The 25,128-nt window shown below is 49.1% G+C and overlaps 1 protein-coding gene across 1 annotated transcript in view; it reads left to right on the top strand.

Annotated features, from left to right (window-relative positions):
* Window positions 1-377: 377 nt before the first annotated feature.
* LOC141729535 (olfactory receptor 14A16-like) overlaps window positions 378-25,128 on the top strand; it is a 40,130-nt gene continuing 15,379 nt past the window's right edge. The window contains 5 exon segments of the mRNA XM_074544243.1: window positions 378-405; window positions 885-1,054; window positions 10,007-10,156; window positions 12,820-12,975; window positions 17,939-18,066. Of these exon segments, the coding sequence (XP_074400344.1) occupies window positions 378-405; window positions 885-1,054; window positions 10,007-10,156; window positions 12,820-12,975; window positions 17,939-18,066 (632 nt within the window).

The raw sequence follows: 25,128 nt of genomic DNA, 5'->3' as shown, positions 1-25,128 counted from the left end.
AGAACTCGCCGACCCTATTCGGAAATCAACTGGCAAAGGAACTGGAGATTTGGACTGAAAATGGGCAAGTACCAAGAGACCAATACTTATTGTTGCAGTATGTTGATGATATACAAATAGCTACAGAAGAAAGAGCACCTTGTATAAAGGTAACCATTGAGATTTTAAATTCACTGGGAATGGGAGGCTATAAAGTATCCAGAGCAAAGGCACAAATTGCACAACAGACTGTGATTTACCTGGGATGTGAAATTTCACAAGGGCAACGAAAACTAGGTACTAACCGTATCCAAGCTATTTGTGCTATTCCAGAGCTCCAGAATTTACATGAACTGCGAGTCATCCTCGGGATGGCAGGATGGTGTCGCTTGTGGATCATGGACTATGGACTGATTGCGAACCCCTGTATGGAGCTGAGAAGATGCAGCCATTCACCTGGGGCAAAGCTCAGAAAGAAGCCTTCCTAAACATAAAGGAAGCACTGACAAGTGCTCCAGCATTAGGGTTACCTGATCTGTCTAAAGATTTTCAGCTGTTTGTACATGAAAGGCTGCGCCTAGCACTAGGAGTCCTGACCCAACGTCTGGGAAGCTGGAAAAGGCCAGTGGGCTACTTTTCCGAACAACTCAACAACATAACTGCCGGGTGTCCCCCATGTCTGCGGGCAGTCGCAGCTACTGTGATCATGATACAAGAAGCCAGGACACTTACTATGGGAAGGCACATAGATGTTTATGTACCACACATGGTAACCACTGTCTTAGAGCAAAAGGGGGGCCATTGGCTATCTCCCAGCAGGATGATGAAATTCCAGGTAGTCCTGACTGAGCAGGATGATGTCACATTAAAAACAACTAACCTTTTGAATCCAGCTTTGTTCCTAGGTACCACAACTGAAGAAGGCCCATTAGAACACGACTGTGTAGAAGTAATAGAGTACACCCATTCAGCAAGAGAAGACCTGAAAGACATCCCACTAGAGCAGCTGGAGTGGGAGCTGTTTACAGATGGGAGCAGCTTTGTGGAAAACGGAACCAGATACGCTGGATATGCGGTAACAACAGTCAATACAGTAGTGGAGGCAAAGGCATTACCACCAAATACATCTGCCCAGAAGACAGAACTGGTTGCTTTAACCAGGGCACTAGAATTAAGTGAAGGGAAAAAGGTAAATATCTGGACTGACTCGAAATATGCTTTTGGAGTGGTGCATGTACACGGAGCACTGTGGAAAGAAAGAGGACTGTTATCTTCTCGGGGTACGCACATTAAACATCAGGATGCAGTCCTGCAATTGATAAAGGCAGTACAAAAACCTGAACAAGTGGCAATCTTACACTGCAAAGCACACCAATCAGGAAACTCCAAAATCTGTGAGGGAAATCGAAAGGCAGACTGGGCAGCCCGACAGGTTGCTCGAGAGGTACAAACAACAATGGCATTGATACCTTTGAAGCTTAATGTATCAAAATTCAATTTGCCTCCAAAACCAAAATATTCAGTAGAAGATGAGAGACTGGCACGTTTGCTAAATGCACAAAAGAATTCAGAGGGATGGTGTGTAACCACACAAGGACAAATAGTGATACCCCCCTTGATAATGAGAGAAGTTCTGCAAATTAAACATAACAAATGTCACTGGGGAGCAGAGGCATTGGTAAAATTACTAAAGCAGAGTTTAATTTCAGTACGGATGTTAACAATGGCAAAATCAGTAATGTCAAAATATAATATCTGCTTGAAAAACAACCCGGTGGCCAGGCAACAGGCACAGTTAGGAAGAATTCGGATAGGAATAGAGCCAGGAGACTATTGGCAGGTAGATTTTGTTGAGCTACCAAGAACTCGAGGATACAAATACCTGCTAGTGGGGGTTGGCACATTCTCTGGGTGGTCAGAAGCCCTTCCCTGTCGCACGAACCAAGCAAAGGACACAGTTAAGTGGTTACTACAGGAGATTATTCCCAGATTCAAGGTACCCCTAGGGGTATCATCAGATAGGGGACCCCATTTCATAGCTACAGTAGTAAGAGAGGTAAGTAGATTGCTGGGGATAAATTGGGATCTTCACACACCATGGAGACCCCAGTCAAGTGGAAAGGTAGAGAGGATGAATCAGACTCTAAAAAGGCAAATCAGTAAAATATGCCAAGAAGCCAAATTGCAGTGGCCCCAGGCTTTGCCAATACCACTGTTGAGGATTCGGATAAAGCCTAGGAGTGGGATGTCAGTCAGTCCTTATGAGATATTGTATGGGAAACCATAAGAATCTCCTGAGCCTAACCCTAATGTACATGTCACAGGAAAGCAGGAAGTGTATAATTATGTTCTGTCTCTTGGGAAAACTTTAGCTAGGCTCCGGAGTATCCTCGTGTGGAATGGACCACTGACTCTCGAGAACCCAGTCCATAACATACATCCAGGAGACGAGGTGTACATCAAGAACTGGAATGAGGAACCGCTGAAAGAAAAGTGGAGTGGACCCCATCAGGTACTACTGACCACCTTTCCAGCAGTCAAAGTAGCCGGCGTGGAACCCTGGATCCACTATACCCGAGTGAAGAAAATCCATCCTGGATCACAGACTGTGTAAACTCTGGAATGAACAAAGGCTGCAGATAAGACGTGTTTAATAGCTTTCAGAATGCTATCAGTAATTGTGCTAACGTTATGGTTATTAATATCTTTGGGTTGTGGAATGCAAAATGATCAACTAACCACTCTTCATTCTAGAATGAAGAGAGAGGTACAAACAGAAACACAGGTGATAAAGGTTTCTAATGCAGTTTGCGCTGAGAATGTAATGATCGGATTAGTCAAAGATTTTGCCAAAATGCAAAACACCAGTCGAATAACTGCCTGTCTGCCAATACCAAAGGCAGCAGGAGACCCAGTAAATTGGGGAATCATAACATCAAAACTATCCGAAATACAAAACAACAAAACAATTACATGTAAACAGGTACCCAAATCGAGGCAAGATACAGAAACCACTCTGGTATGGAAATGTGAGGCCAAGGATAGGAAAGATCAGATAGAGCCTTGGGACAGTGCGTGGTCTGTGAGTATTCTTCAAAGATTCCAATACATGGCAAACACCCCTGGGTGCATTAAGTGGGAAGGCCCTGAGAATGAAACAGATCCAGCAATAACAAACACTGACACTAGTAGCAGAATGAGGGCAGACAAAGTAAGTTGGTGGGCATGTAATAAAACTTACGACTGCACTTCAGATGATGAAGAGATAAAACAGATGCCACCCCTGGCAATAGCCCTACAAATTGGTTGTGCTTGCAGAGGGATCAAGCATAAACAAGGCAGAGTGAATTATAGAGTAATTATAGGGTGTTCCAGGATTACAATCCGAGGTCCAGGACAATTTTTATGGGCAGCAAGTGATGGTACCTGGACAACACATCTGCCTGTAGACGGGAAAGTAAAGGAGATTACTTTAGGCCTCCCAACCTTATGTCCAATTTGGAAAAAGTCCCCATTTAATGGAAAACATGAACTTCTGCAGATAAGAGCAAGATGAGAAGTTCTAGACAATGAAAATCCAGATGACACTTGGCAAGAACCCTCTAGTGGAGTGAAATTTGGATAGGCCCTAGAGTCATTGCTTGGTCCTATAGCAAACTATAAGAGCAGAGAGATGCTGTACAAACTTACAGGTCAGGTAGGTAGACTGGCCAGAGTCACCCGGGAAGGATTTAAAGAATTAAATATACAATTACAAGCCACCACAAAAATGACTTTACAAAATCGATTAGCCCTAGATATGTTACTCCTGAAAGAGCATGGAGTATGTGGATTTTTAAAGGGACAAGTGATCATTGCTGCGTTCATATCCCAAATGTAACTGCACATGTAGAATATGACATCAATCAGTTGTAACAAATAGATCATGAAGCACAAGAAGAGCAAAAGGATTTGGCTACAAGCTGGTTAGGAAAAATCTTTAAAGGATTAGGGTGGAATGTGAGTTCATGGATTAAATCTATCATTGAGAGTGTGATAATCTTACTAATTGTATTCTTAGCAATTTGGTTAGTTTACAGCATCTTAAAGGGAGAGATACAGAAGAAAACATCCTGGAACCAGAGGAGAATAAAGGCACTAACATGAGATCCATGCCCACCATCTTCTGGTTCTCCAGTTCGTAACAGCATCCACGACAACGTTTACATCAACCCTGGATTTGAAGAACCAAGTACGAACTGAGGAATAAAGGACTGTATCAAGTGAAAACATTTACACCTAGAGTGAAGTGAAAATGCTTTCAAAGGGGGGAGAATGATAGTGGGACCCTGGAAAAAGTTAAAGATAGAATCTAAAATGTTAGGCTTTGTGCTTTCCCAGAAAAACTGCACCTGCGTAAGCATTATGATAAATTATGTAATTGTTAGATGTGATGATTGTTTAGTAATTAAATGTAATTATTATATAACCATAAGAAGAATAGTGAGAAACTCTGTTGGAAATTCAGAGAGGGGCTAAATTTATGTATACAATAGAACAATATAAATTTAATAATTAACATGAAAGTTATGTAACAATAGAGTATAAAACATGATCATTTTGGATGTATGGTTGGAGTCAGATTTGGGTTGAATATACCCTGATTCCCAGAGCTCTTAATAAAAAGCACTGCATATAATCCCCCGTGATTATGTGTTTTTGAACGGTAACATGTGGGGCCTGAAGGAACTCCAGATGGAAGACAAGGTGAAGGGCAGTCATGGCTCAGCCTCACACAGAGGTGAGGGGGAGCTGGGCCAATCTCTGCTGGCAGGAAGGGTCTTGTGGCAGCCCAGAGAGGCTGTGCACATTGCCAGGGAACAGCTGTGCCCTGCATGTGTCCCTGCAATGAGCTGTGCTGCTGCCAGTGCCCTTGGAGCTGTGGGGCTGCTGAGCTGTGGGGCAGGCAGAGGAGCAGGAGGGTGCATGTGCAGCTGAGCCATTCCTGGAGAGCACAGGGCTCTGGGCTCCCTGCTGTCCCAGGGCAGCCCAGAGGCCAGGCTGTGCCTGTGCCAGCTCTGGGCAAGTGGATCAGGGTTTGCCCTGGCCTGCCTCAGTGTCTGCCAGCAGGAGCATGTTTCCCTGTGCAGCTGTTTGGACATTTCCAGGAAGTGTGTCCCAGGAATTATGGAGCTTCAGATGCTTTAGGTTTGCATGGTGGCCTCTGTTAAACTTTGCCTCTCTGTTAAACTTTGTGTCTCCATTTTGCACATCTGGCTGGTTACAGTCCTACTGAGAAGTTTTCTCCAGACTCTTCCCATGTTCCCTCACCGACAAAGTCCTCACCTCCCGTCCAGAAGAGCTCTCTTTCCTCCAAGCTCAGGAAGAAGCTGCCACATGTATGGAGAGTGTTTGAAGAATAGGATTGATGCGTTAGGCTTGATAGTTACAGCTGTACATATGTTCTGATCTTTAGATGTGGTTTTGAATTATTGTGTTTTGATTGTATCTTTAAAATTTGATGACATATTTTTAATTGGATATATTTTATTTTGATGGTAAAAAAAGTAAATTAAAAAAATAAAATTTAAATAAACCAAGAGGAGAATATGAGACCAGGACCTGCTAGCCTAGAGATTATAGGAGTGCAGCTCACTCAGTGTGCCAGTGTCTCACCACATCCTTTCCTCATCGGGCTTCTCCTCTTCCTCTTTGGCCATGTTTGCTTTGTGTCATCCGTGCTGCTCTTTGTTACTTGGCATTACAACTGAGTCACCTGTTGACCTGTTTGGGGGACAATGGATCCAAAAGATCCTGTCTAGTCAAAGGTTTTCTACCTAGGTGTGTTCTGTGCTCACCAAAGGCCTGAGCAAAGAAACCAAGAGAGGTGTGCCCAAATCCCAAAGCTCTGCTCCTTTGCAATCTCCCACATATCTGGCTCACAGGTGTCTTCAATCACAATTCCATAGGTAAGAAGAGTTCATGTATTTCACTGGGAAATGATGCACTGCTTTGGCAAAGTCACCTGTATGTATATTTACCCAGGACAGCAGTGCAGCTGTGTTGTTTGCACCTTGTTTGCAGAAGGATGAGTGCCCTGGGAGGCCAATAACAAGTGACAAGGGTTCCTCCAATCTGCACTGCAGCCTGGGTGCCATTCATCCCAGAGCTAGGGGATCATTTGTTCCCATGGACCAGTGCTTGCCAGGGGAATGAATTCCTGCACAGCTGGAAGAAGCAATTCTGGATTCAGCCCCAGCTGTTCGTGGGCTGCATGATCATTGACAATGCTGCTCTTCCAGAAATTATTCTGCAGTTTCCTTTCATAGTCATTTGAAGCTTTTAAACTTCACATTTCAATTTGCTTTGCCCTAGGGAAAATCACTTCTGGGCTCAGTACAAACTGTCGCCTTTTGGCAGCCAAGTCCTCATGGTTGCCAGCTTCTGATGTTACAGAATGTCACCTGGCAGCATGAGTTTGCTCTGGACTTAGCTCTGGCTCTAGTCCTGGCCTAGTAAAACAGTTGGTAGCTCTATACCTTCCTTTCTCTTCCTCCCTCTTTTTCCTTATCTCGCCCTTTTACCCCAGTTCCTCCTCAATGCATTTTGCTGTGGTTATTCAATAAAGGTACATTTGTTTTGGTTATAGCAGCAACTCCCTGTACCGTGTCGGTGTTTTTTGCACTCTGAGATCAACCCACAAACCACCACAAAACCCGTTCGTAAGGATGGATCGTGACACTTGTATACATACTATAGAAACCTTCTATCAAACCTTAAAAATTCTCTACAAATTCATTTCCAACATTACTGGGTCTGGCACCACCCAGGTCTGGTGTTTGCTGCCACTGCCCGTACCCCAGCCTGGACATTTCTTATTCCAACACAGCCCAAGTCCAGCAATTCTTTGGAAAAAGAAGACGAAAGGCAGCAATTTCCTGGTGTCAAGACTGTCACCACCCAGACCTAGTGTTTGATGGCACCGCCCATGCCCAGATCTGGACATTTCCCTGTGCCACCACAGCCCAAGTGCAGCAATTTGCTGGCAAAGAAAGCAAAACCAGGCAAATACCTGGTGCCTACACTACTCTGATCTCGTGTTTGCTGACACCGTCAGTGCCCAGATCCAGAATTTTTCAGATGCCTGCACAGCATAATTCCAGCAACTTCCTGGCACAGAAAGTTAATATTTGGCAATTTCTCAGTGCCAGCACAACCCAAATGCAGCAATTTTCTGGCAAAGAAAGCCAGAACCCAGCAGCTTCCCAGTGCTGCCACCAGCACCACCCAGATCTGGTGTTTCCTGTGCAAGTGCCCAGATCTGGAAATTTGCCAGTGCTGGGAAATTGCCCAAGTGCAGCAATTTGCTGGCACAGAAAGCCAAAACCCGGCAACTTTCTGCTACTGGGTCTGGCACCGACCACATCTTGTGTTTGCTGCCCCAGTTGCCAGATTTGGAAAATACCTGGTGCCAGCACAGCCCAAGTCCAGTGATTTGCTGGCACAGAAAGCCATAATTTTGAAATTTGCAGATTCTGGCTCCAGCACCATCCAGCTCTGGTATTTGCCGGAACCACCAGTGCCCAAATTTGGAAATTTCCCGATGCCTTCACAGCCCAGGTCTAGCAATTTGGTTTTAGCTAGCTTAGGCAGAGAAGTTCCTTTGGACTGTGACTTTCCTTTTTCTTGGAATTGTTTAAACCTGCTCTGCACTGAAAACCCAGAAAAACACTGGCAGCAGCTCACACCTGTGGCCCACCGAGCTCTGAGACGCTGCATTCCAGCACCAGAGGGACTCAGGAGAGACCGAATGAGCCAACTACAACCCACAAAAAGAACTTTTTGAATTTGCCATCTCTTCAGCACTGTCAGAGGTTTTATTTAGTATTATTCATTTTTCATGCTTGTGAATACTTTACTTGTGAAATAAACTGGGTTTTTTCACTTTTCTCAAGGGAAGTTGTTTCCTGAAATAATAGGGGGACAAGCCGCTTGAACTTGCTTTCTAGTCAGACCCCTTTTGGAGGTTTCCTCCCAAAATTTGCCCTAAACCAGCACAAACAGTCACAATGAAAATTTCACCAGTGGCATAATTTCCTGGTGGAAAGTCTTGTGACCGAAGCTCGACCTTGCTCTCCATGACAGATTCTTGGCAAGAGCAGACAGGAGAAGATTCCTGGAAAACTGAAACAGCTTTCCAGAAGTGAAATGAAAATGAAAGAAACAATCCAATATGTTTTCATCTATTTATTTCTATGCTCCCCTTTTCCATGTTGCATCCCAGTAATTCCAGATGCACAGCACCTCTAAGATCTGTGACTTAGTGATTTTTAGACGCTCTAAAATACCATGAGCCACAAACAGTTTTCCTTCCCCTGTTTTTACTGGAAAGCAACACTGGAGGTGTAAGTGCAGTGCTGGGCTCAGGTAGGAATCCTACCCCAAGGGAAGGTGGCCCGGCGGTGTTTGCCCCTCAGCAAGGACAATGCACAGCAGCAAGCGAGGGGATCGCTGTGCCAGTGTGCAGGAGTCAGGGCTCTGCATGTGGGCTCAAGGCTGCAAAGTTCCCGTGTTTGGGCAGACGGAGGGGCTGTCCCCGGGGCGCGCGGGGCTCGAACGTGGGGCTCGTGGGGCGAGCGGGGAACGGACACGGGGACGAACGGCCCCGGTGCCTCAGTTGCAGCAGCAGCAGCGGCGGCAGCAGCAGCGGCGGCGGCAGCGGCGGCAGCAGCAGCGGAAGAAAAAGCAAAAACAGATTCGTTTTCTCTCTTTCTTTCTCTTATTCTCTTTCTTTCCCTCTCTCTTCCTTTCCCGCTGTCGGGCACCCTTCTCTCGGGGTCCTTTGCCCGGCGTCCCTCTCCTCTCCCCGCCTCCCTCTCCCCTGCCGGGCCGGGCCATGCCCCCGGCCCGCCCCCGGCCCCGGGCGGGGCTGCCCCGTGCCCGGCCCCGGCCGTCCCGCCGCGGTCTCGCCTCCGCCCGGCTCTGGCCGTGCTGGCGGTGGCGCTGCCGGGTGGTCATCAGTGCCGGGGGCCGGGGCGGCATCGCGGCCCTTCGGCTCCGCCTGGCCCGAGCCCGGACCCGGCCCCGAGGCAGGGTCCAATCCCGGCCCCGGCCCCGGCCCCGGCTCCTCCCGGGGATCGCGGAGCACACACGCGGCGTGGCCGCTCCCGCCGCCTTCGCTGCGGCTTCCCCGGCCCGAGCTCCGCCGCTCGGCAGCGCGGCTGCCGGCCCCGAGCTTCCCGTGCCGCGTTCCTGGGAGCGAACGCCTGGGCATGGCCGGCCCGGGGCGGGTGAGGGGCGCTCGGGGGCCGTTGCTGGCCCCGGGCCGAGCGCTGACCGCCGCGTCCCGCCCGCAGGTGAGGAGCAGGAGGCCCTGCAGGAGCGGCACCGGCTGGGATCGCTGCTGGGGCGCGCTCCAGGCACAGCCATGGAGCATAGAGCCCCGAGAGCGCCCAAGCTGGCCTGGGTGGAGAAGGAGGAGGAAGAAGGCCCTGGAGCTACCCCAGCGCAGGAGATTGAAGAGGTGGTGCCGTTCAGTCCACCGCAGGAGGGTGAGTGGCAGAGCTGGGGTGCAGGGCTGGAGCCTGCAGCGAACTTGGCCCCATCCATCCCATCCCATCCCATCCCATCCCATCCCGTCCCGTCCCGTCCCGTCCCGTCCCGTCCCGTCCCGTCCCATCCCATCCCATCCCATCCCCTGGGGAAATGCCCACGGACCGGACAGAAGAGGGGCCGGGCAGACACCTTACAGGGGCCGTGCTCCATCGCCCTGGAGCATCCCGGGGCTCTCCCTGCCTGGGCAGCGCAGGGCTGGGCTGTGCTCTCCGGCCTCTCCCGCAGCCCCTCAGCTCTGGCTGTGCTCGGTCTTTGGCAGATGCAGCCGTGGAGCGCACACAAGAGCAGGAACGCACCCGTGGCCTCTTCCGCAGAACAGCGCAGGTACCTGCAGCCACCCCCACCTGGACTGGGCCTGCTGTCCCTGCTCAGCCCAGCACCATGTGTGGAGCACTCCATGCAACATCCCTGGCTTCTTGCCCTTCTGCTACAGATGGTTGGAAAATTCATGAAGAGGATTCAGGAGGAAGAGACCAGCGTCATGGGCACTCTGGTCAGAGTGTACCCTCCCATCTTCAAAACCAACACCAGTGCTGCCCTGCTGGATATGCTTGTGGAGGAGGGTCCTTCCAGTGCAAAGCAAGTAAGCAGCCTGTGGCCTGACTCCCATCATCCCAGCAATTGCTTGGCCTCCCAAGCCATGCCTGCTGCTCACTGTAAGCCTTGAGGCCATGGCAGTGTAGTGGCAAGGGAAGCACTTCTCTGGGGCAGCTGGGAACATGACTCCCTCTGGCAGCTTTCCAAGTCTCCCCTGCCTTCTCCAGGTGCCCGCCATGGTGAGATACATCCACCAGTGGCTTGTGGCCAATGATTCTGCCGAGCACAGGCTGGACAAGGCCCTGCTGAATCTCACCAGAGCACACCCTGATGACGCAGTCATGACGCTCCTGCGTGTGGCCCCGTCCTGTGACAGGTATGGGGCCCACCTGCCCAGAGGGCTCAGGGTTCGCCAGCCCATCACCCTCTACTGCCTGGCCCAGGTGTGTGACCAACAGAGAGTTCCAGGGCCCTCTGGCTGCTGCCTTTCCCAGCCCTGGCACGTCAGCCCCCAAGCCTGCTGCCGTGCTCCCTCCCTGCCCCTCAGGGCTCTGTCCCCACGGGGCTGGGCTGCCTGGCTGCTGCTGGGAAGGGCCAGTGGGCAGAGGCAGAGCCGGTGGTCAGCCTGGGCCCCTAGGGATGCCCAGGCCACAGTGCTGTGTCTGAGACCCGCCCTGAGACAGAGCTCTAACCCTGCAGAGCTGCCATCACCATGTGGATGAGCATCATGTGCTCACCCAGGACTGCAGAGCCAGTGCAGCTGACACTCCTGGATGTGCTGGGGAGCTGGCCAGAGTGCAGCACCTGCACCTCCGATGGAGACGAAACGGGTGTCTTTGGCCTGGCTGTGAGTTTCTGTAACTGGCCTTTGCTGGCCCCAAGGCTGCCTCTCCAGCAGCTCTCCATCCTCCTTCCCCCACTGCATCTCCCTGCCTCAGGCGCTGGGCTGAAACCTGCCCCAGTGGCAGCTTCAGGCCCACCAGGCCTCGTGCTCCCCCTGCCAAGGTCTCTCCAGGTCTCTCCCTGCCCTGCTCGGGCCCTGCCACACCTGGGCACTGAGCGCTGTCTCGGGGGGCTTTGTCCCTTGCAGGCAACCGTGGTGATGTGGAAGATCCTCCAGGAGCCCCGCGTCCCACGTGTAGTGACGCTCTTTTTCCCCCACCTGTTTGTGCATCTGCTCTTCCAAGTGTTCTTCAGCACAGAAGAGATGCCAGAGGAGGTGGATACCTTCTGGAAGAAATGCCAGGAAGAGCACGGGCTTGCCACCAGCCCCAACAGGTGCTCCATCCCACTCCTCCTGTCCCTGCCAAGTGGCCTGCAAAGGAGCCAGTGCTGCCAGTGTGACCTGGGCTTTGCTCTCTGCCCACAGGTTTGCAGTGCAGACCCTGAAGTCCCTGCTCTGCCTTGTCCAGTGTGAGCAGGTGGTGGTGTCAATGGAAGGCAAGCGTGGCTGGGACACGCTGCTCTGCGTTGATACCCATCACTCTGCCGTGGCTCTGCTGGCCGGGTGAGACCCCCCTTCTCCCCATTGCTCCTGGCATTTGTGCCCCGTGCCTGGGCTGTCCCACACAGTCCCCGTGGCTGGGGCCAAAGGGACGAGGGACAGCCAAGCAGACTGGAAAAGGCTGGGAAAGGAGGCTGCCTAGGAGCAACCACATCTCAAAGGGCCCAGGTCCCCTGGCAGGGTGGTGGGGAAGGACAAGAACCATGTGAGTCAGTGCTGGGAGAGGCTTCCCCCCCCCGCCCCCTGGTTCAGGATCTTAATGCCATTTTCTGCCTTGCAGGGAGATGCGCCATGCATCCAGGCCCTTGTGTAAAAGCATCTTATGCTGCCTCCTTGACATGCTCAGTGAAGAGATGCCATACTGGGATTTCCTTGCCCTGGCATTCCTTGCAGAGGTGAGCCTGAAGGCCAGCATGACCTGGCTGAGCTGCCTCCTAGCTCTCTGCCCTCTCGTCGCCACAGACGCCTGGGACAGTGCCCGTGCCCTGCGCTGCTGCCTGGGCCCAGCCCTGTGCGGCTCCGGGCTCCAGCCAGCCGGCTCCCCCATCACTGCCCTGTGCCTTGCAGGTCCTCGAGTGCCTGGACTTGAGGGACTGCAGGGACAGCATCATGGATGTCTTGTCATGGCAGCTGCGGAGGGAGCGCGCAGACATTGGCAGCCAGCTGCTCAGGGTCCTCCTCCCGCGCAGGGACCATTCCCCTCTGGTGAGAAGGGGGCAGTGGCTGAAGCCGTGCAGGCAGCGTGGGGCTGGGCAATGCAGTCGCTTGGCCTTGCCTGGGCTTCGGGCGCTGCGGCAGCTGCTCCCAGCTCTCCTGCCTCCCGCTTCAGCTGCCCCAGTGCTTCAGGACAGGCCTTTGGCCTTTGGGCCCTGTGGCAGCAGGGTGGCCTTTCACAAACTTGCCTTCCACGCAGGCCGAAAGAATGCAGGGCCTGACTGAAGGGCTTGTGGAGCTCCTGCAGGTCAGGGTGACCACCGTGCTACTGGACTATCTGTTCCTGGCTAATGGTGCCCCAATACCCAGCCCCATGGCCCTGCAGCTGGCTAAGGTGTTCCTGCCACTCTTTGACAACGTAAGGCTCTGTGCCCCCAGCCACAGCCACTGGCTGCTGCCCAGACACTTGGTGCCCCGTGGAGATGGAGGCCTGTGCCAATGTGGACCAGAATCAGCTGCTGCTGAGCTCTTGCTACCTTCCTGTTGTACAGGGTGACAGCCAGGTGCAGCAGCTCTCCATGACTGTCTTTCAAAACTTGATGTCTGCTGTAGAAGAAGAAGGAAAAACGCCCCTGATGACACAAGTGTGTGAGAGCCTGCTCCCACTGCTCTTCCACTGCCATAATGAGAATCTGCGTGTGGCAGAGGTGAGGACTCATGGGCTGCTGCTGTCCCCCTGGCAGGGGGCTCGGCTGCCTCCTGCCCTGTGCCTGCTGGACTGCAGCCTCCTCCAGGCTGCAGCTCCTGTGCCCTGGGCTCTGGGGCCATCTCTGCATCTCTGCTGCTCTCCAGACTTCTCGGGAAACGCTGCTTTGTGCGGTCAAGTTCCTAAAAAGAAAAGATCTTGGAAAAACTGTGAAGAAAGAGAAACTCTCAAAGTTCTCTGAGCTCCTGGTAAGGATGGCCTGGAAGCCCCAGCCTCAGCCTGGAGAAGGCCCCTGAGGGCGGTGCTCAGTGTGCGGGGCTAACAGCTGTGCCCCTGCCCGGTGCTGCACGCAGAGGCCGCGCGGGCTCTTCTCCAGGCTCCCGTGGGCCCAAGCCGGGTGCCCATGGAGCCCCGGCCTGGCAGGGCTGCGGGGCGGCACCACGGCTCCCCGGGCAGCAGCCGGCCCTCTGCCCCCTCCCCTCGGGAGCCCTTGGCCAGCGGCTGCTGGCCGCGCCTCAGGGCTGTGCGGGCAGGCGAGGCCGGGGCTGGGCGCAGGCAGTGCCAGGCCCAGGGGCTGAGCCCGCGCCAACCCTTCCCTCCTTCCGCTCTCTGCAGCTGGCAGAGGACAGGAGCCGAGCGGCCGAGCACCTGCGCCGGGCCCTGCCATACCTGCGGAGCCCACAGGAGTCTCTGCGAGAGGCAGCCATCAGGTTCATGGGTGAGTCCCGAGCCCGAGCTCCCTCCCCGGCCCGCCGCAGCTCGGCCCCAGCCCCGCCTGCTGCCCCGGCAGCACCAGCCATGCCCTGGGGCACATTGGAGCTCCGCCTGGCCTGGGCGTTGCTGCTGCCGCCCTGTGGCAGCCGTGCCTGGGGCGGCAGCGTGCGGCACGGGCCCGGGCTGAGCTCTGCCTGGCCGGCAGCCCGTGTGGCCACAGCGCCGGCAGCGCCGCTGGCAGGGAGCTGTGCCGCTGGGGCCGTGACAGGCTCTGTGTTCACAGGCATGGCCGGGCGGCACCTGAGGGGGCAGCAGCAAGAGCTGCAGCTGATCTGCACTGGTGAGTGAGTGAGGGCAGCGGGCTGACCGCGGGGGCTGCCGGGGAAAAAGCTGCAAGCCCTGGCCCGGCTGCGGAGGGCTCTGCTCCCGTGGGCAGAGCGCACGGAGCTTTCAGGCCCACGTGGGCCATTGCTGGCCAGCAGCTTCAGGCTGATCCCCTTGCTCCCTGCTCCCTCCTGGCCATGGCAAGAGCCGGCTGGGATGGCCCTGGCAGGGGGCTCTCCTGGGCTCCCCGCAGATCCGGCTCTGACCGTGCCTCTGTTCCTCTCTCTTGCAGCCCTGGAACCCCTGACGGAGGACACGAGCAGTGCCGTGTCACAGCTGGCGCTTGACACACTGCATGTCCTCCGCGCAATACAGCGTGGGCGATATTCCACTATGTGGAGGCTGCACGATCAGCTGCGCAGGGCATGGAGGGCTCGGCCTCGCCTGTTGGGGCTTGGCTGCTGCACTGCCAGATGACTGAGGAGGACAGCTGATCTGGGAGGCTGTCTTTGCTGGGGCAACCTGAGCCAGGGGTAATTTTCCTTTTCTTGAAGATTTTTCTTTTCTTCTTTTCCATTTTTTATCTATATTGTAAATAAATAATATAGAGTATATGTCATTATATATATTTGTATATATTATAGATTATTGTAACTAACTCAATTCTAGAATGTGTTATGATACACAGACTGCCAGGAGCTTTTCTTTGCTGCCCAGGGTCTGCAGGGCAAGAGGCAGGAAAGGGTGAAAAGGGAGCTTGTGCTCAGCAGCAAAGCAGGCTGAGTGGTGGTGAGGCCCTGAAGGGGGCAGAGGGTGCTTGCGCTCAGCCAGCTGCCCAGACGTGCAATGGGCAAGGGAAAATGGCCAGAAGGCCCTTGTCCTGTGGTGGTTCTGCTGAAGCCTTTGTGCTGCCGCCAGAGCGGCTGGGCAGGGCCCGGAGCTGCAGGGATCCCTGTGAGAGCGGTGCCTGGAGATGGCCACAAGCCCTGTGCCAGGAAGGAACCACCCTCTGTATCCTCCTGCCCGTGTGCTGCTGGCTGCCTTGCTGAGGGCTCCCAGGTGCCTCTGGATGGGGCTGCTCTGGAGCTGCTGTGGGGCTGCGGCGCTGCTGCCGGGCAGCTTGGCCGGGCTGGGGCAGCCCCTGAGGGGCTGGGGCGCTGGCAAGCCCTGAGCAATGGGCTGGCAGAGGCCACAAGCAGCCCTTGTTTGCTTTGGGATCACCGTGATTTTAGGGGGTAGTGCCGGGGGGAAGAGAGAAAATGTGGGCTTCCCTCACCCATGGCTGGGTTTTTCCCTACCATGTAGGAGTTGGGTCTTCCTCAAGGCCCTGACAGAGATAAGAAATTTTCCCTTTTCCCATGTTTTCCCTTTTTGTATCTAATCTCTTTTCAATAATGTGTTGTTTGTTTATCCAGAGGAAGCGTTCCAGGTGGTCCAGTGTGGATGGGGAAGTGCTGGAGAGCAGCTGTGTGGATGGGCCTTGCCCTTGGAGAAGGCTGAGGCCATGGTTTGGGAGCAGCTTTTCTTCCAGCCATGGGTGGTGTGAGGTGGGTCCCTGTGTGCTTGGCAGGGTGGGATCAGAGCTTTTGGGAGCTGGCAGCGAGCACAGGAGCATCCTGCTCTGGGCAGCTGCTGAGGGCTGGATGTGCCATGGCTGGCTGCAGGCTGGGCACAGGTCCTGCCCTCCTGCTCTGTGCCAAAGGCAGCAGGGATGGGCAGCTCTGGGCACAGCCAGCGTGGCCTGGGCACCGCAGGCCTTAGCACAAGGGCACAGGAGCCCTCAGCTGACGGGCAGTTTCTGCTTTCTCTCCTTGCAGCCGGGCTCTGTGGGTGCTGAGGCTGCTCTGGGCTCTGCCAGGGCTCTGCTGGGCTCAGCCCTGGGCCCGGCTGGGCTGGCTCTGCCCTCACATTGTTCTGACAGCTCTGCATCAGACGAACCCATTGTGGGCACAGCGCCTGAGCTTTCTGCTTTGGCAGGTGAGTGAGACTCTGCTGCAGGCCCGGAGATTGCAGCTGGGGACACACATCCAACTGGCAAGAGCCAAAACTCTCCACAGTCCCAGCTGAATGCCTGGATCTGCACAGGGTGTTTTGTCTGTCCCATTTTTCCTTCTTTATTGGCTGGAATTGTGCAATTGCACTTTCTTCCTCCTCTAGCGGTGCCACGAGTGGGCCAAAGCTGGCAAGTAGGCCGTGCTCCTGAGGCAGTGCAGTCTGGAGCTGGTGGATGGAGAATTGCCCTTCTGCACTGCCAAACCAGAGCACAAAGCCCTAAATGGGACTTAGTTTCTCTTTGAAATCCCTGACAGTTTCAAAAGGAAGGTGCAGCTCATTCTCAGGCTGAGAAGGAAGGTCATCTTCTAAGAGATTTGGGCTTTGACAGAGTTTCCATTCCCAGTACTTCTTGGAGCTGGAAGGGCACAAAAAAATTTAGTCTTGCTTTGACCACAATTTCAAATACCAGTGTTGGAAACAAAGCCCAAAATCTTTTAAGAGATTGCTGAGGTCAGTAAGATGGATCCATGCCATCAGCACATTTACAATGGAAATAACTGAGTTCTCTTTTTCAAAAGATCATTTACTTCTTAATGCAAAGAATGTAACTTTGTATTTATGTTTTGGTTTTTTCACTAACATTATGTTATGTTTTTTCAATAAAACTTGGATTTTATTCTTATCTTTTACAATTAACCTATATTTTCCTTTTTCCTTTTTTTCTTTTTTCAATAGAAAACATGTCCTATCAAAGGAATGTCCTTAGCTCCTGGTTCCTGTGTGGAGCAGCTCCCTTCCTGCTGGCTGAGCTGCTCAGGCAGAGCCCGGCAGCTCCTGGCCCTGCAGGGCTGAGGCTTTTCCCCGTTGCTGGGCACAGACTGATGGAGCAGCACTGCTGAACTCGGGCACACAGAGGGACCAGCAGCAGCTGCCTTTGGCCACCTGAGGCTCCGAGGCCCAAACTCTGAGCAGCCAGGGCTGGAAGAGACTGGCAGGATCTGATCCCTGACTCTGGGCCAGGGCTGCACAAATGACCCCACAGCAGCAGCAGCAGCAGCAGCAGCAGCAGCAGCAGCAGCAGCAGCAGCAGCAGCCGCACATGGAGCTGACTTTGAGCACAGCCCCTGCCCCTCTTCCCTCCCGTGTGCAGCGGTGTCACAGCAGCCTGAGGCACCTGGGAGCCCCCAGTGCCAGCAGGGACTGGAGATGGCAGCCCTGGGCTCCTGGAGGCTGTGCAAGGAACAGAGCTGGGCACTCCCTGTCCATGGGGAGCTTCCAGATGGAAAAGGCTGCTGTGCCCAGGCAGCTCCAAGGGCATAGAAAGGATCTGTGCCAGTGCCACAGTCCTGGGCAGCAGCAACCAGTGAGCCCTGGGGGAACAGAGGGCACAGCAAGAGGGACAGAACCAGGCAAGGGCAGAGACTGGGAAGAGCCAGGCCTGGGAGCAGGAACAGCTGCTCCATTGCACTCTTGGAGAAAGCTCTTGGCTGGTTCAAAGTGCTGAAAGGCGTGAAGGGCAGAGAGGAGGCCACAGCAAACAATGCTCCTGTTTGCACAGCCTCCCCTCTCCATGTCCCAGAAGGAATTGCATGGACTGTGTTCTTCTCTCCGAGTCGTCTCGTTCAGCATGAACAGCTCAGCACGAGGAGCTGAAGGAGCTGCAGCCTCAGGCCACAGGAGCTGGGCAAGAGGGAACTTTTGGAGCAAAGGAATGCTGCTAAAATAGACCCAGCTGAATGCAGTGGATATAATCACGGAATCACAGAACTTTATATTTTAATTTTAATGCAAAAATTCCCCAAATTTTATCCTCAAATTCTCAAAATTCCACCCCAAAAAACCCCGAAATTTCAGATTTTTTTCCACAAATTTCTCCAAAACTGCCATTTTTTCCTTGATTTTCGCCTCTGGAACTGCGGGCCGCCCTGGAGGAGGCGCTGCTGCGCTGCCCGGCCGAGGCCGAGCCGCCCGAGCTGGGCCTGGTGCTGCGGCTGCCGCTGCTCCCGACGGAGAAACTGAAACTCCTGCAGGGGAAACGGATCCTCAGCGACAACCTGGAGTGGGTGAGGAAAATCTCATTGATTTGGGAATTTTCATGGGATTTTTGGGGATTTTTCGGGGATTTTTATGAGTTTTTTTTAGGATTTTTATGGGAACTTTTGGGGAATTTTTATGGGAATTTTTTGGGATTTTTATGAGGTATTTTTGAGATTTTTTTGGGGGGATTTGAATGAGATTTTTTGAGGGGGCTTTGGGGGTTTTTAGGGATTTTTTGGTGATTTTTTTGGGGATTTTTTGATATTTTTTGTTGATTTATGGGGTATTTTTGGGGATTTTAATGGGGTTTTTGTGTGGGAATTTTGGGGGATTTTTTGGGATATTTTTGAGATTTTTTGGAGATTTTTAATGGGATTTTTTGAGGGGGCTTTGGTGATTTTTTAGGGATTTTTTGGGGAATTTTTGAGGTATTTTTGAGATTTTTTGGAGATTTTTAATGGGATTTTTTTGAGGGGGTTTTGGGGATTTTTAGGGATTTTTTGGGGGATTTTTTGTTATTTTTTGTTGATTTTATGAGGTTTTCTGGGATTTTTTGGGGATTTTTATGAGGTATTTTTGAGATTTTTGGGGGGATTTTTAATGGGATTTTTGAGGGGGCTTTGGGGATTTTTAGGGATTTTTTGGTGATTTTTTGATTTTTTTTTTTGATTTATGGGGTTTTTTTTGGGATTTTTATTACGTATTTTTGAGATGGTTTGGGGATTTTTAATGGGATTTTTTGAGGGGGCTTTGGGGATTTTCTAAGGGTTTTTGGGTGATTTTTTAGGGATTTTTTTGTATTTGTTGGGGGAGTTTTTTATATTTGTTGTCGATTTTTGGGGGAGTTTTTTTGGGTTTTTGTAGGAATTTTGGGGGATTTTTTGGGATTTTTATGAGGGTTTTTTGGGATTTTTAATGGAATTTTGAATGGGATTTTTGGGTTGTTTGAAATGGGATTTGTTGGATTTTAGGAAGCTTTTTAATAGCATTTTTTAGGGATTTTTGGGGGATTTTTCAGTGAATGTTTTGGGGGGTATTTTGGGGAATTTTTTGGATAATTATTTAAAATTTTTGGGTGAATTTTGGGGATTTTTGGGGTGAATTTTTTATGATTTTTTGGTGAATTTTGGAGATTTTTGGGGTGAAATATTTGGGATTTTTGGGTGAATTTGGGGGATTTTTGGGGTGAAATTTTTTGGAATTTTTGGGTCAATTTTCGGGCACATTTTGGGGATTTTTTGGGGGATTTTTCTGGTGAAATTTTTGGGATTTTTTTGGTGAATTTTGGGCTGAAATATTTGGGATTTTTTGGTGAATTTTCGTGATTTTGGGGTGAAATTTTTGGGATTTTTTGGGTGAATTTTGGGAGATTTTCTGCGTGGATTTTGGGGCCATTTTTTGGCAATTTTGGGGGATTTTTGGGGGGAATTTTTCGGGTGAAATATTTGGGATTTTTTGGTGAATTTTGGTGATTTTTGGGCTGAAATTTTGGAATTTTTGGGTGAATTTTGGGGCACATTTTGTGGATTTTTGGGGGATTTTTCGGGTGAAATTTTTTGGATTTTTTGGTGAATTTTGGCCGTTTTTGGGGTGAAATATTTGGGATTTTTGGGTGAATTTTGGGCTGAAATATTTGGGATTTTTGGGGGATTTTGGGGGTGGAATTTTTGGGTCAATTTTCGGGCACATTTTGGGGATTTTTTGGGGGATTTTTCTGGTGAAATTTTTGGGATTTTTTGGTGAATTTTGGGCTGAAATATTTGGGATTTTTGGGTGAATTTTCGGGCACATTTTAGTGATTTTTGGGGGTTTTTTTGGGTGAAATTTTTTGGATTTTTGGGTGAATTTTGGCCATTTTTGGGGTGAAATATTTAGTATTTTTCTGTGAATTTTGGCCATTTTTGGGCTGAAATATTTGGGATTTTTTGGGTGAATTTTGGTGATTTTTGGGCTGATATTTTGGAATTTTTGGGTGAATTTTTGGGCACATTTTGGTGATTTTGGGGGGATTTTTTGAGTGAAATTTTTTGGATTTTTGGGTGAATTTTGGTGATTTTTGGGGTGAAATATTTGGGATTTTTGGGTGAATTTTGGCGATTTTTGGGCTGAAATATTTGGGATTTTTGGGTGAATTTGGGGGATTTTTGGTGAATTTTGGGGCACATTTTGTGGATTTTTGGGGGATTTTTCGGGTGAATTTTTTGGGGTTTTTTAGTGAATTTTGGCGATTTTTGGGGTGAAATTTTTGGGAATTTTATTGGGGATTTTTCAGGTGAAATTTTTGGGATTTTTTGGGTGAATTTTGGGAGGATTTTACTGGGTGGATTTTGGGGGCACATTTTAGGTATATTTTGTTGCTTATTGGGGGATTTTTTGGCAATTTTGGGGGATTTTTTGGGGAGAATTGTGGGGATTTTATGGGGCATTTTTTTTGGGTGAAATTTTTGGGATTTTTGGGTGAATTTTTGGGATTTTTGGGGTGAAATTTTTGGGATTTTTGGGGTGAAATTTTTGGGATTTTTGGGGTGAAATTTTTGGGATTTTTGGGGTGAAATTTTTGGGATTTTTGGGGTGAAATATTTGGGATTTTTTGGTGAATTTTGGCGATTTTTGGAGTGAAATTTTTGGAATTTTTGGGTGAATTTTGGGGCACATTTTGGGGTTTTTTGGGGGGGGATTTTTGAGGGAATTTTTGGGGTTTTTTTTTGGTGAATGTTTTGGAGGGTATTTTGGGGAATTTTTTGGATAATTATTTAAAATTTTGGGGTGAATTTTGGGGATTTTTGGGGTGAAATTTTTGTGATTTTTGGGTGAATTTTCGTGATTTTTGGGATTTTTTGGTGAATTTTGGTGATTTCTGGAGTGAAACTTTTGGGATTTTTGGGTGAATTTTGGCCATTTTTGGGGTGAAATATTTGGCATTATTGGGTGAATTTGGGGGATTTTTGGGGGATTTTTGGGCTGAAATTTTGGAATTTTTGGGTGAATTTTGGGGCACATTTTGTGGATTTTTGGGGGATTTTTTGGGTGAAATTTTTTGGACTTTTGGGTGAATTTTGGCAATTTTTGGGGTGAAATATTCGGGATTTTTGGGTGAATTGAGGTGATTTTTGGGGTGAAATTTTCTGGATTTTGGGGGGATTTTTTGGGTGAAATTTTTGGGATTTTGGGGTGAAATATTTGGGATTTTTGGGTGAATTTTGGGGCACATTTTGGGGTTTTTTTGGGGGGGATTTTTGAGAGAATTTTTGGGGGTTTTTTTGGGAATTTTTGGGGTTTTTTTTTGGTGAATGTTTTGGGGGGTATTTTGGGGAATTTTTTGGATAATTATTTAAAATTTTGGGGTGAATTTTGGGGATTTTTGGGGTGAAATTTTTGTGATTTTTGGGTGAATTTTGGCGATTTTTCGGGTGAAATATTTGGGATTTTTCGGGTGAAATATTTGGGATTTTTTGGTGAATTTTGGCGATTTTTGGAGTGAAATATTTGGCATTATTGGGTGAATTTGGGGGATTTTTGGGGTGAATTTTGGGAGACTTTCTGGGTGGATTTTGGTCTCATATTTTAGGTATATTTTGTTGCTTTGGGGGGATTTTTTGGCAATTTTGGGGGATTTTTTGGGGAGAATTGTGGGGATTTTATGGGGCATTTTTCGGGTGAAATTTTTGGTATTTTTGAGGTGAAATTTTTGGGATTTTTGGGTGAATTTTTGGGATTTTTGGGGTGAAATTTTGGGGATTTTTGGGGTGAAATATTTGGGATTTTTTGGTGAATTTTGGCGATTTTTGGGCTGAAATTTTGGAATTTTTGAGCCAATTTTCAGGCACATTTTAGTGATTTTTGGGGGATTTTTTGGGTGAATTTTTTTTATTTTTGGGTGAATTTTGGCGATTTTTGGGGTGAAATATTTGGGATTTTGGGTTAATTTGGGGGATTTTTGGGGTGAAACTTTTGGGATTTTTTTCTGAATTTGGGGGATTTTTGGTTAATTTTGGGGCACATTTTGGGGATTTTTGGGGGATTTTTCAGGTGAAATTTATGGGGTTTTTTAGTGAATTTTGGCAATTTTTGGGGTGAAATATTTGGGATTTTTTGGGTGAATTTTGGGAGATTTTCTGGGTGGATTTTGGGGGCATTTTTTGGCAATTTCGGGGGAATTTTTTTGAGTGAAATATTTGGGTTTTAACCCAAAAAATTGGGTTTTAACCCAATTTTTGAGGTCCAGGACCTTTTTTGGGGATTTTTAACCCAATTTTTGGGGTCTGGGATCATTTTTGGGGTTTTTGGACCAAATTTTTTGGGGTTTTTTAACCCAATTTTAGGGATCGAGGTGTTTTGCGGAGAAAAGAAGAAACCTCACAACTTGTAAAAGTTGTAAAGCCCAGTATGCTTTATTACGACGCGCGCCGGACGCAAGACTCCCCAAAAGGGCATGCGTGCCCCTGGAGACTCCGAGTCCCCTTTTTATCCCCCCTTCCAAATGCATATGCATACAGTTTCAAATTAAGTTCATACATATTCATTCCACATGACATTTAGCACTAATTCTTCTTTATCGAAGGAATTCCTAAGTCGGGGGCAGATTGACCTCGTGGTTTTTCTGTTTTTCTTTCTCTGTCTCCTTGCTGTCTCTGGAACGCGGCCTCTCCTTCAGCTTTAGCTCCACAGACCCTTCACCTCTCCCAGACACTTTACCTAGTTCAGGATGGATATTCTGTCTCATTCCCCCCTTTCCTAGGAAATAAGTAAATTCTTTTACTTAAGGAAAATTTCCACGACAATAAGTGTCTTTTAGCGCTTTACCATGTACATTTGACAAAGAGGTTAGTACAGCCATTCGTTGTAGCATTCTCCAGTTCCAAATTAACAATGTAATAGATAATCCTAAGCTTATCCCAACTAATATTAGTAAAACTAGAATAGGGTGGCACAACTTATCAAAGATTCCATTTGCAGTTGGTGATCACTCAAAGATCACATCTCACCAGTGATTATCCGTATTTTATTCTTTGTAGAACTCTGGTTATTTCTTTTGTACCATGTTGGACAGTAATTAAGGTTTTCTTTCCACTTTCTTGGATTTCTTTCAAGACTTCTAATAGGTCTTGGTGCTTAATTAATTGTTTTACCAATGTAAGGTTCGCCCCGAGAGGGGTAGGTGGTAGTCTGTGATACATTGTGTAATTGGCTGTAATCAGCTGGTGGGATGTTACTGGTACCAAATACGAAAAATCACACCCAATAATCTTAACAAAATTACAAATACAAATACAGAGATTAGAATGGTTTCTACTAGACAGAATAACATCATTGCTATCAATTTGTACAGCAGCACAAGCAGTTCTCAAACATACGCCCTTTTCCAGTATATACGAGCACAGTTTTCTGGTCAGTGACTGGATGAATTTCAAAGTGACAAATACTCTGTTCAGTGTCCAAACACATCCTGGGCATTAGCAGTATTGCTTTCACAAATGAATCTCATTTGTTCCCTAGTAATGCAGGATTCTAAGTTTACTGTCTGCCACTTTTCATTCATCTTTTCGTGCCCATACTCTATGTTCTGAAGGATAGAGTATTGTTTTTTCATGGTTTAATCTTAGGGCAATGATGGAATGGATAACATAAACAGTGGCATTACATATGGTAAGCACAAAGGCAGTGGCCACATTAGAAACAGGATCATAGGTGAAATTCACCATAGTCCACCAGAATTGAAACTTCTTTTCAAAATCAATTGCATTATCCTACTCAATTTTCCGAATTTCACCTGGAAAATTACCTTCACTTTTTTCCTATATGATCAGAGCTGCTGTTGCTTGTATCCATAACTGTGCTTGTATACAACTGAAAGCTAAAGACACATTGTCTTGAACTATACTAAGTGCTTCTACTATCAATTTGTGGTCTTGGTCCCCGGCCTGTTCATACTTCTTTACTTTGGCAGTACTTTTGAAATCTGTCACTGGCTAGTTCCTAATGCCAATAGAGATTACTATAAAGGCTGCTTCAATTTTGTTAGGCTACCTGCTGCAGCAGCCAGTTTATTCATCAGTATTTCTGAATCAATTCCATTTAAAACTCCCAATCTTGTCCCTAATATGCCAGTTAGATGTTTGTTATGGGGAACAGGAACTGCTTTCTGTCCATGACCATCCTTTCCTGCCAGAGGGATGTGCTGGGCTCACACTGCAAATTCAGACACACTTCACAAGTGTATCTGACAGAGGTTTAGGTCATACTTGAGGCAGATGTTTGTTCTGAAATGTAGAGACCTCAGGGAATCTAACCTCTCCCTCTCCCTCCAAAGCACCTGATTTCTCAGATGTGTGGCAAGCAGGAATGTCTCTCCTGGTCACCCACCTTGCCCCTAGCTAAGATCAAGCTGTGGACTGTGTTCAGGGCAGAAGATAATGGAGGGGAAATCTTGAGAGAAGAGCCTAAATTCATTGCAGTGCCTCAGAAGAAACTGGGATCAGGTTTCTGCTACTTGAAACACTCAGCACAAAAGTGATGCTCAAAATCCTACAGCCTGCTGCTGAGCTCTGAGGGGGGGGTCTCTCTCTCTACCTCTTTTAAGCAGAATCCAACCGCCTCAGACTGGAACAATCACTGATTCAAATCTCAGTAGGAAAAGGGATAGCTATAAATAAGGAAAATCACCTTCCTTGCTTGGGTTAATTTACCACCGGCAGTTCAGCACCCTGTACCAGCCATTGCCTGGGGGTTCAGCCAACCAGCTTGGAAAATGACTTAAGGAAACTGATTTCTTGGTGTTCCTGGTTTTAGGCACCAGGAGAGCTGGCTCCTTCCTTTCTTGTCTGCTCCTGAGATATGCCTGTTTCTGTGACCATGTTGTCCAGCCCTCAAAGGAAGTTTTTAGGAAGGAGGAGCAGGCTGGTTGGGTTTTTGAGATGTTATTTTGCATTATCAACTCCACACGTTTGAGAGACCATTCTGGATTGATTAATAGCTGTTGTTCAGTCACATTCTTTACTACGTTAGGTTCAAGTTTGGAGTTTGGGTAGAGTCTGAACTAGTATGGGGTGTATAAGGCCCCGCTGTGGTAAAAAGTGCAGTGTCC

The sequence above is a fragment of the Zonotrichia albicollis genome, chromosome 7, assembly GCF_047830755.1.
Source record: "Zonotrichia albicollis isolate bZonAlb1 chromosome 7, bZonAlb1.hap1, whole genome shotgun sequence".
NCBI classification, from domain to species: Eukaryota; Metazoa; Chordata; class Aves; order Passeriformes; family Passerellidae; genus Zonotrichia; species Zonotrichia albicollis.
The sequence above is the reverse complement of the archived record's forward strand: the minus strand, read 5'-3'. Positions and strand labels throughout refer to the sequence as shown.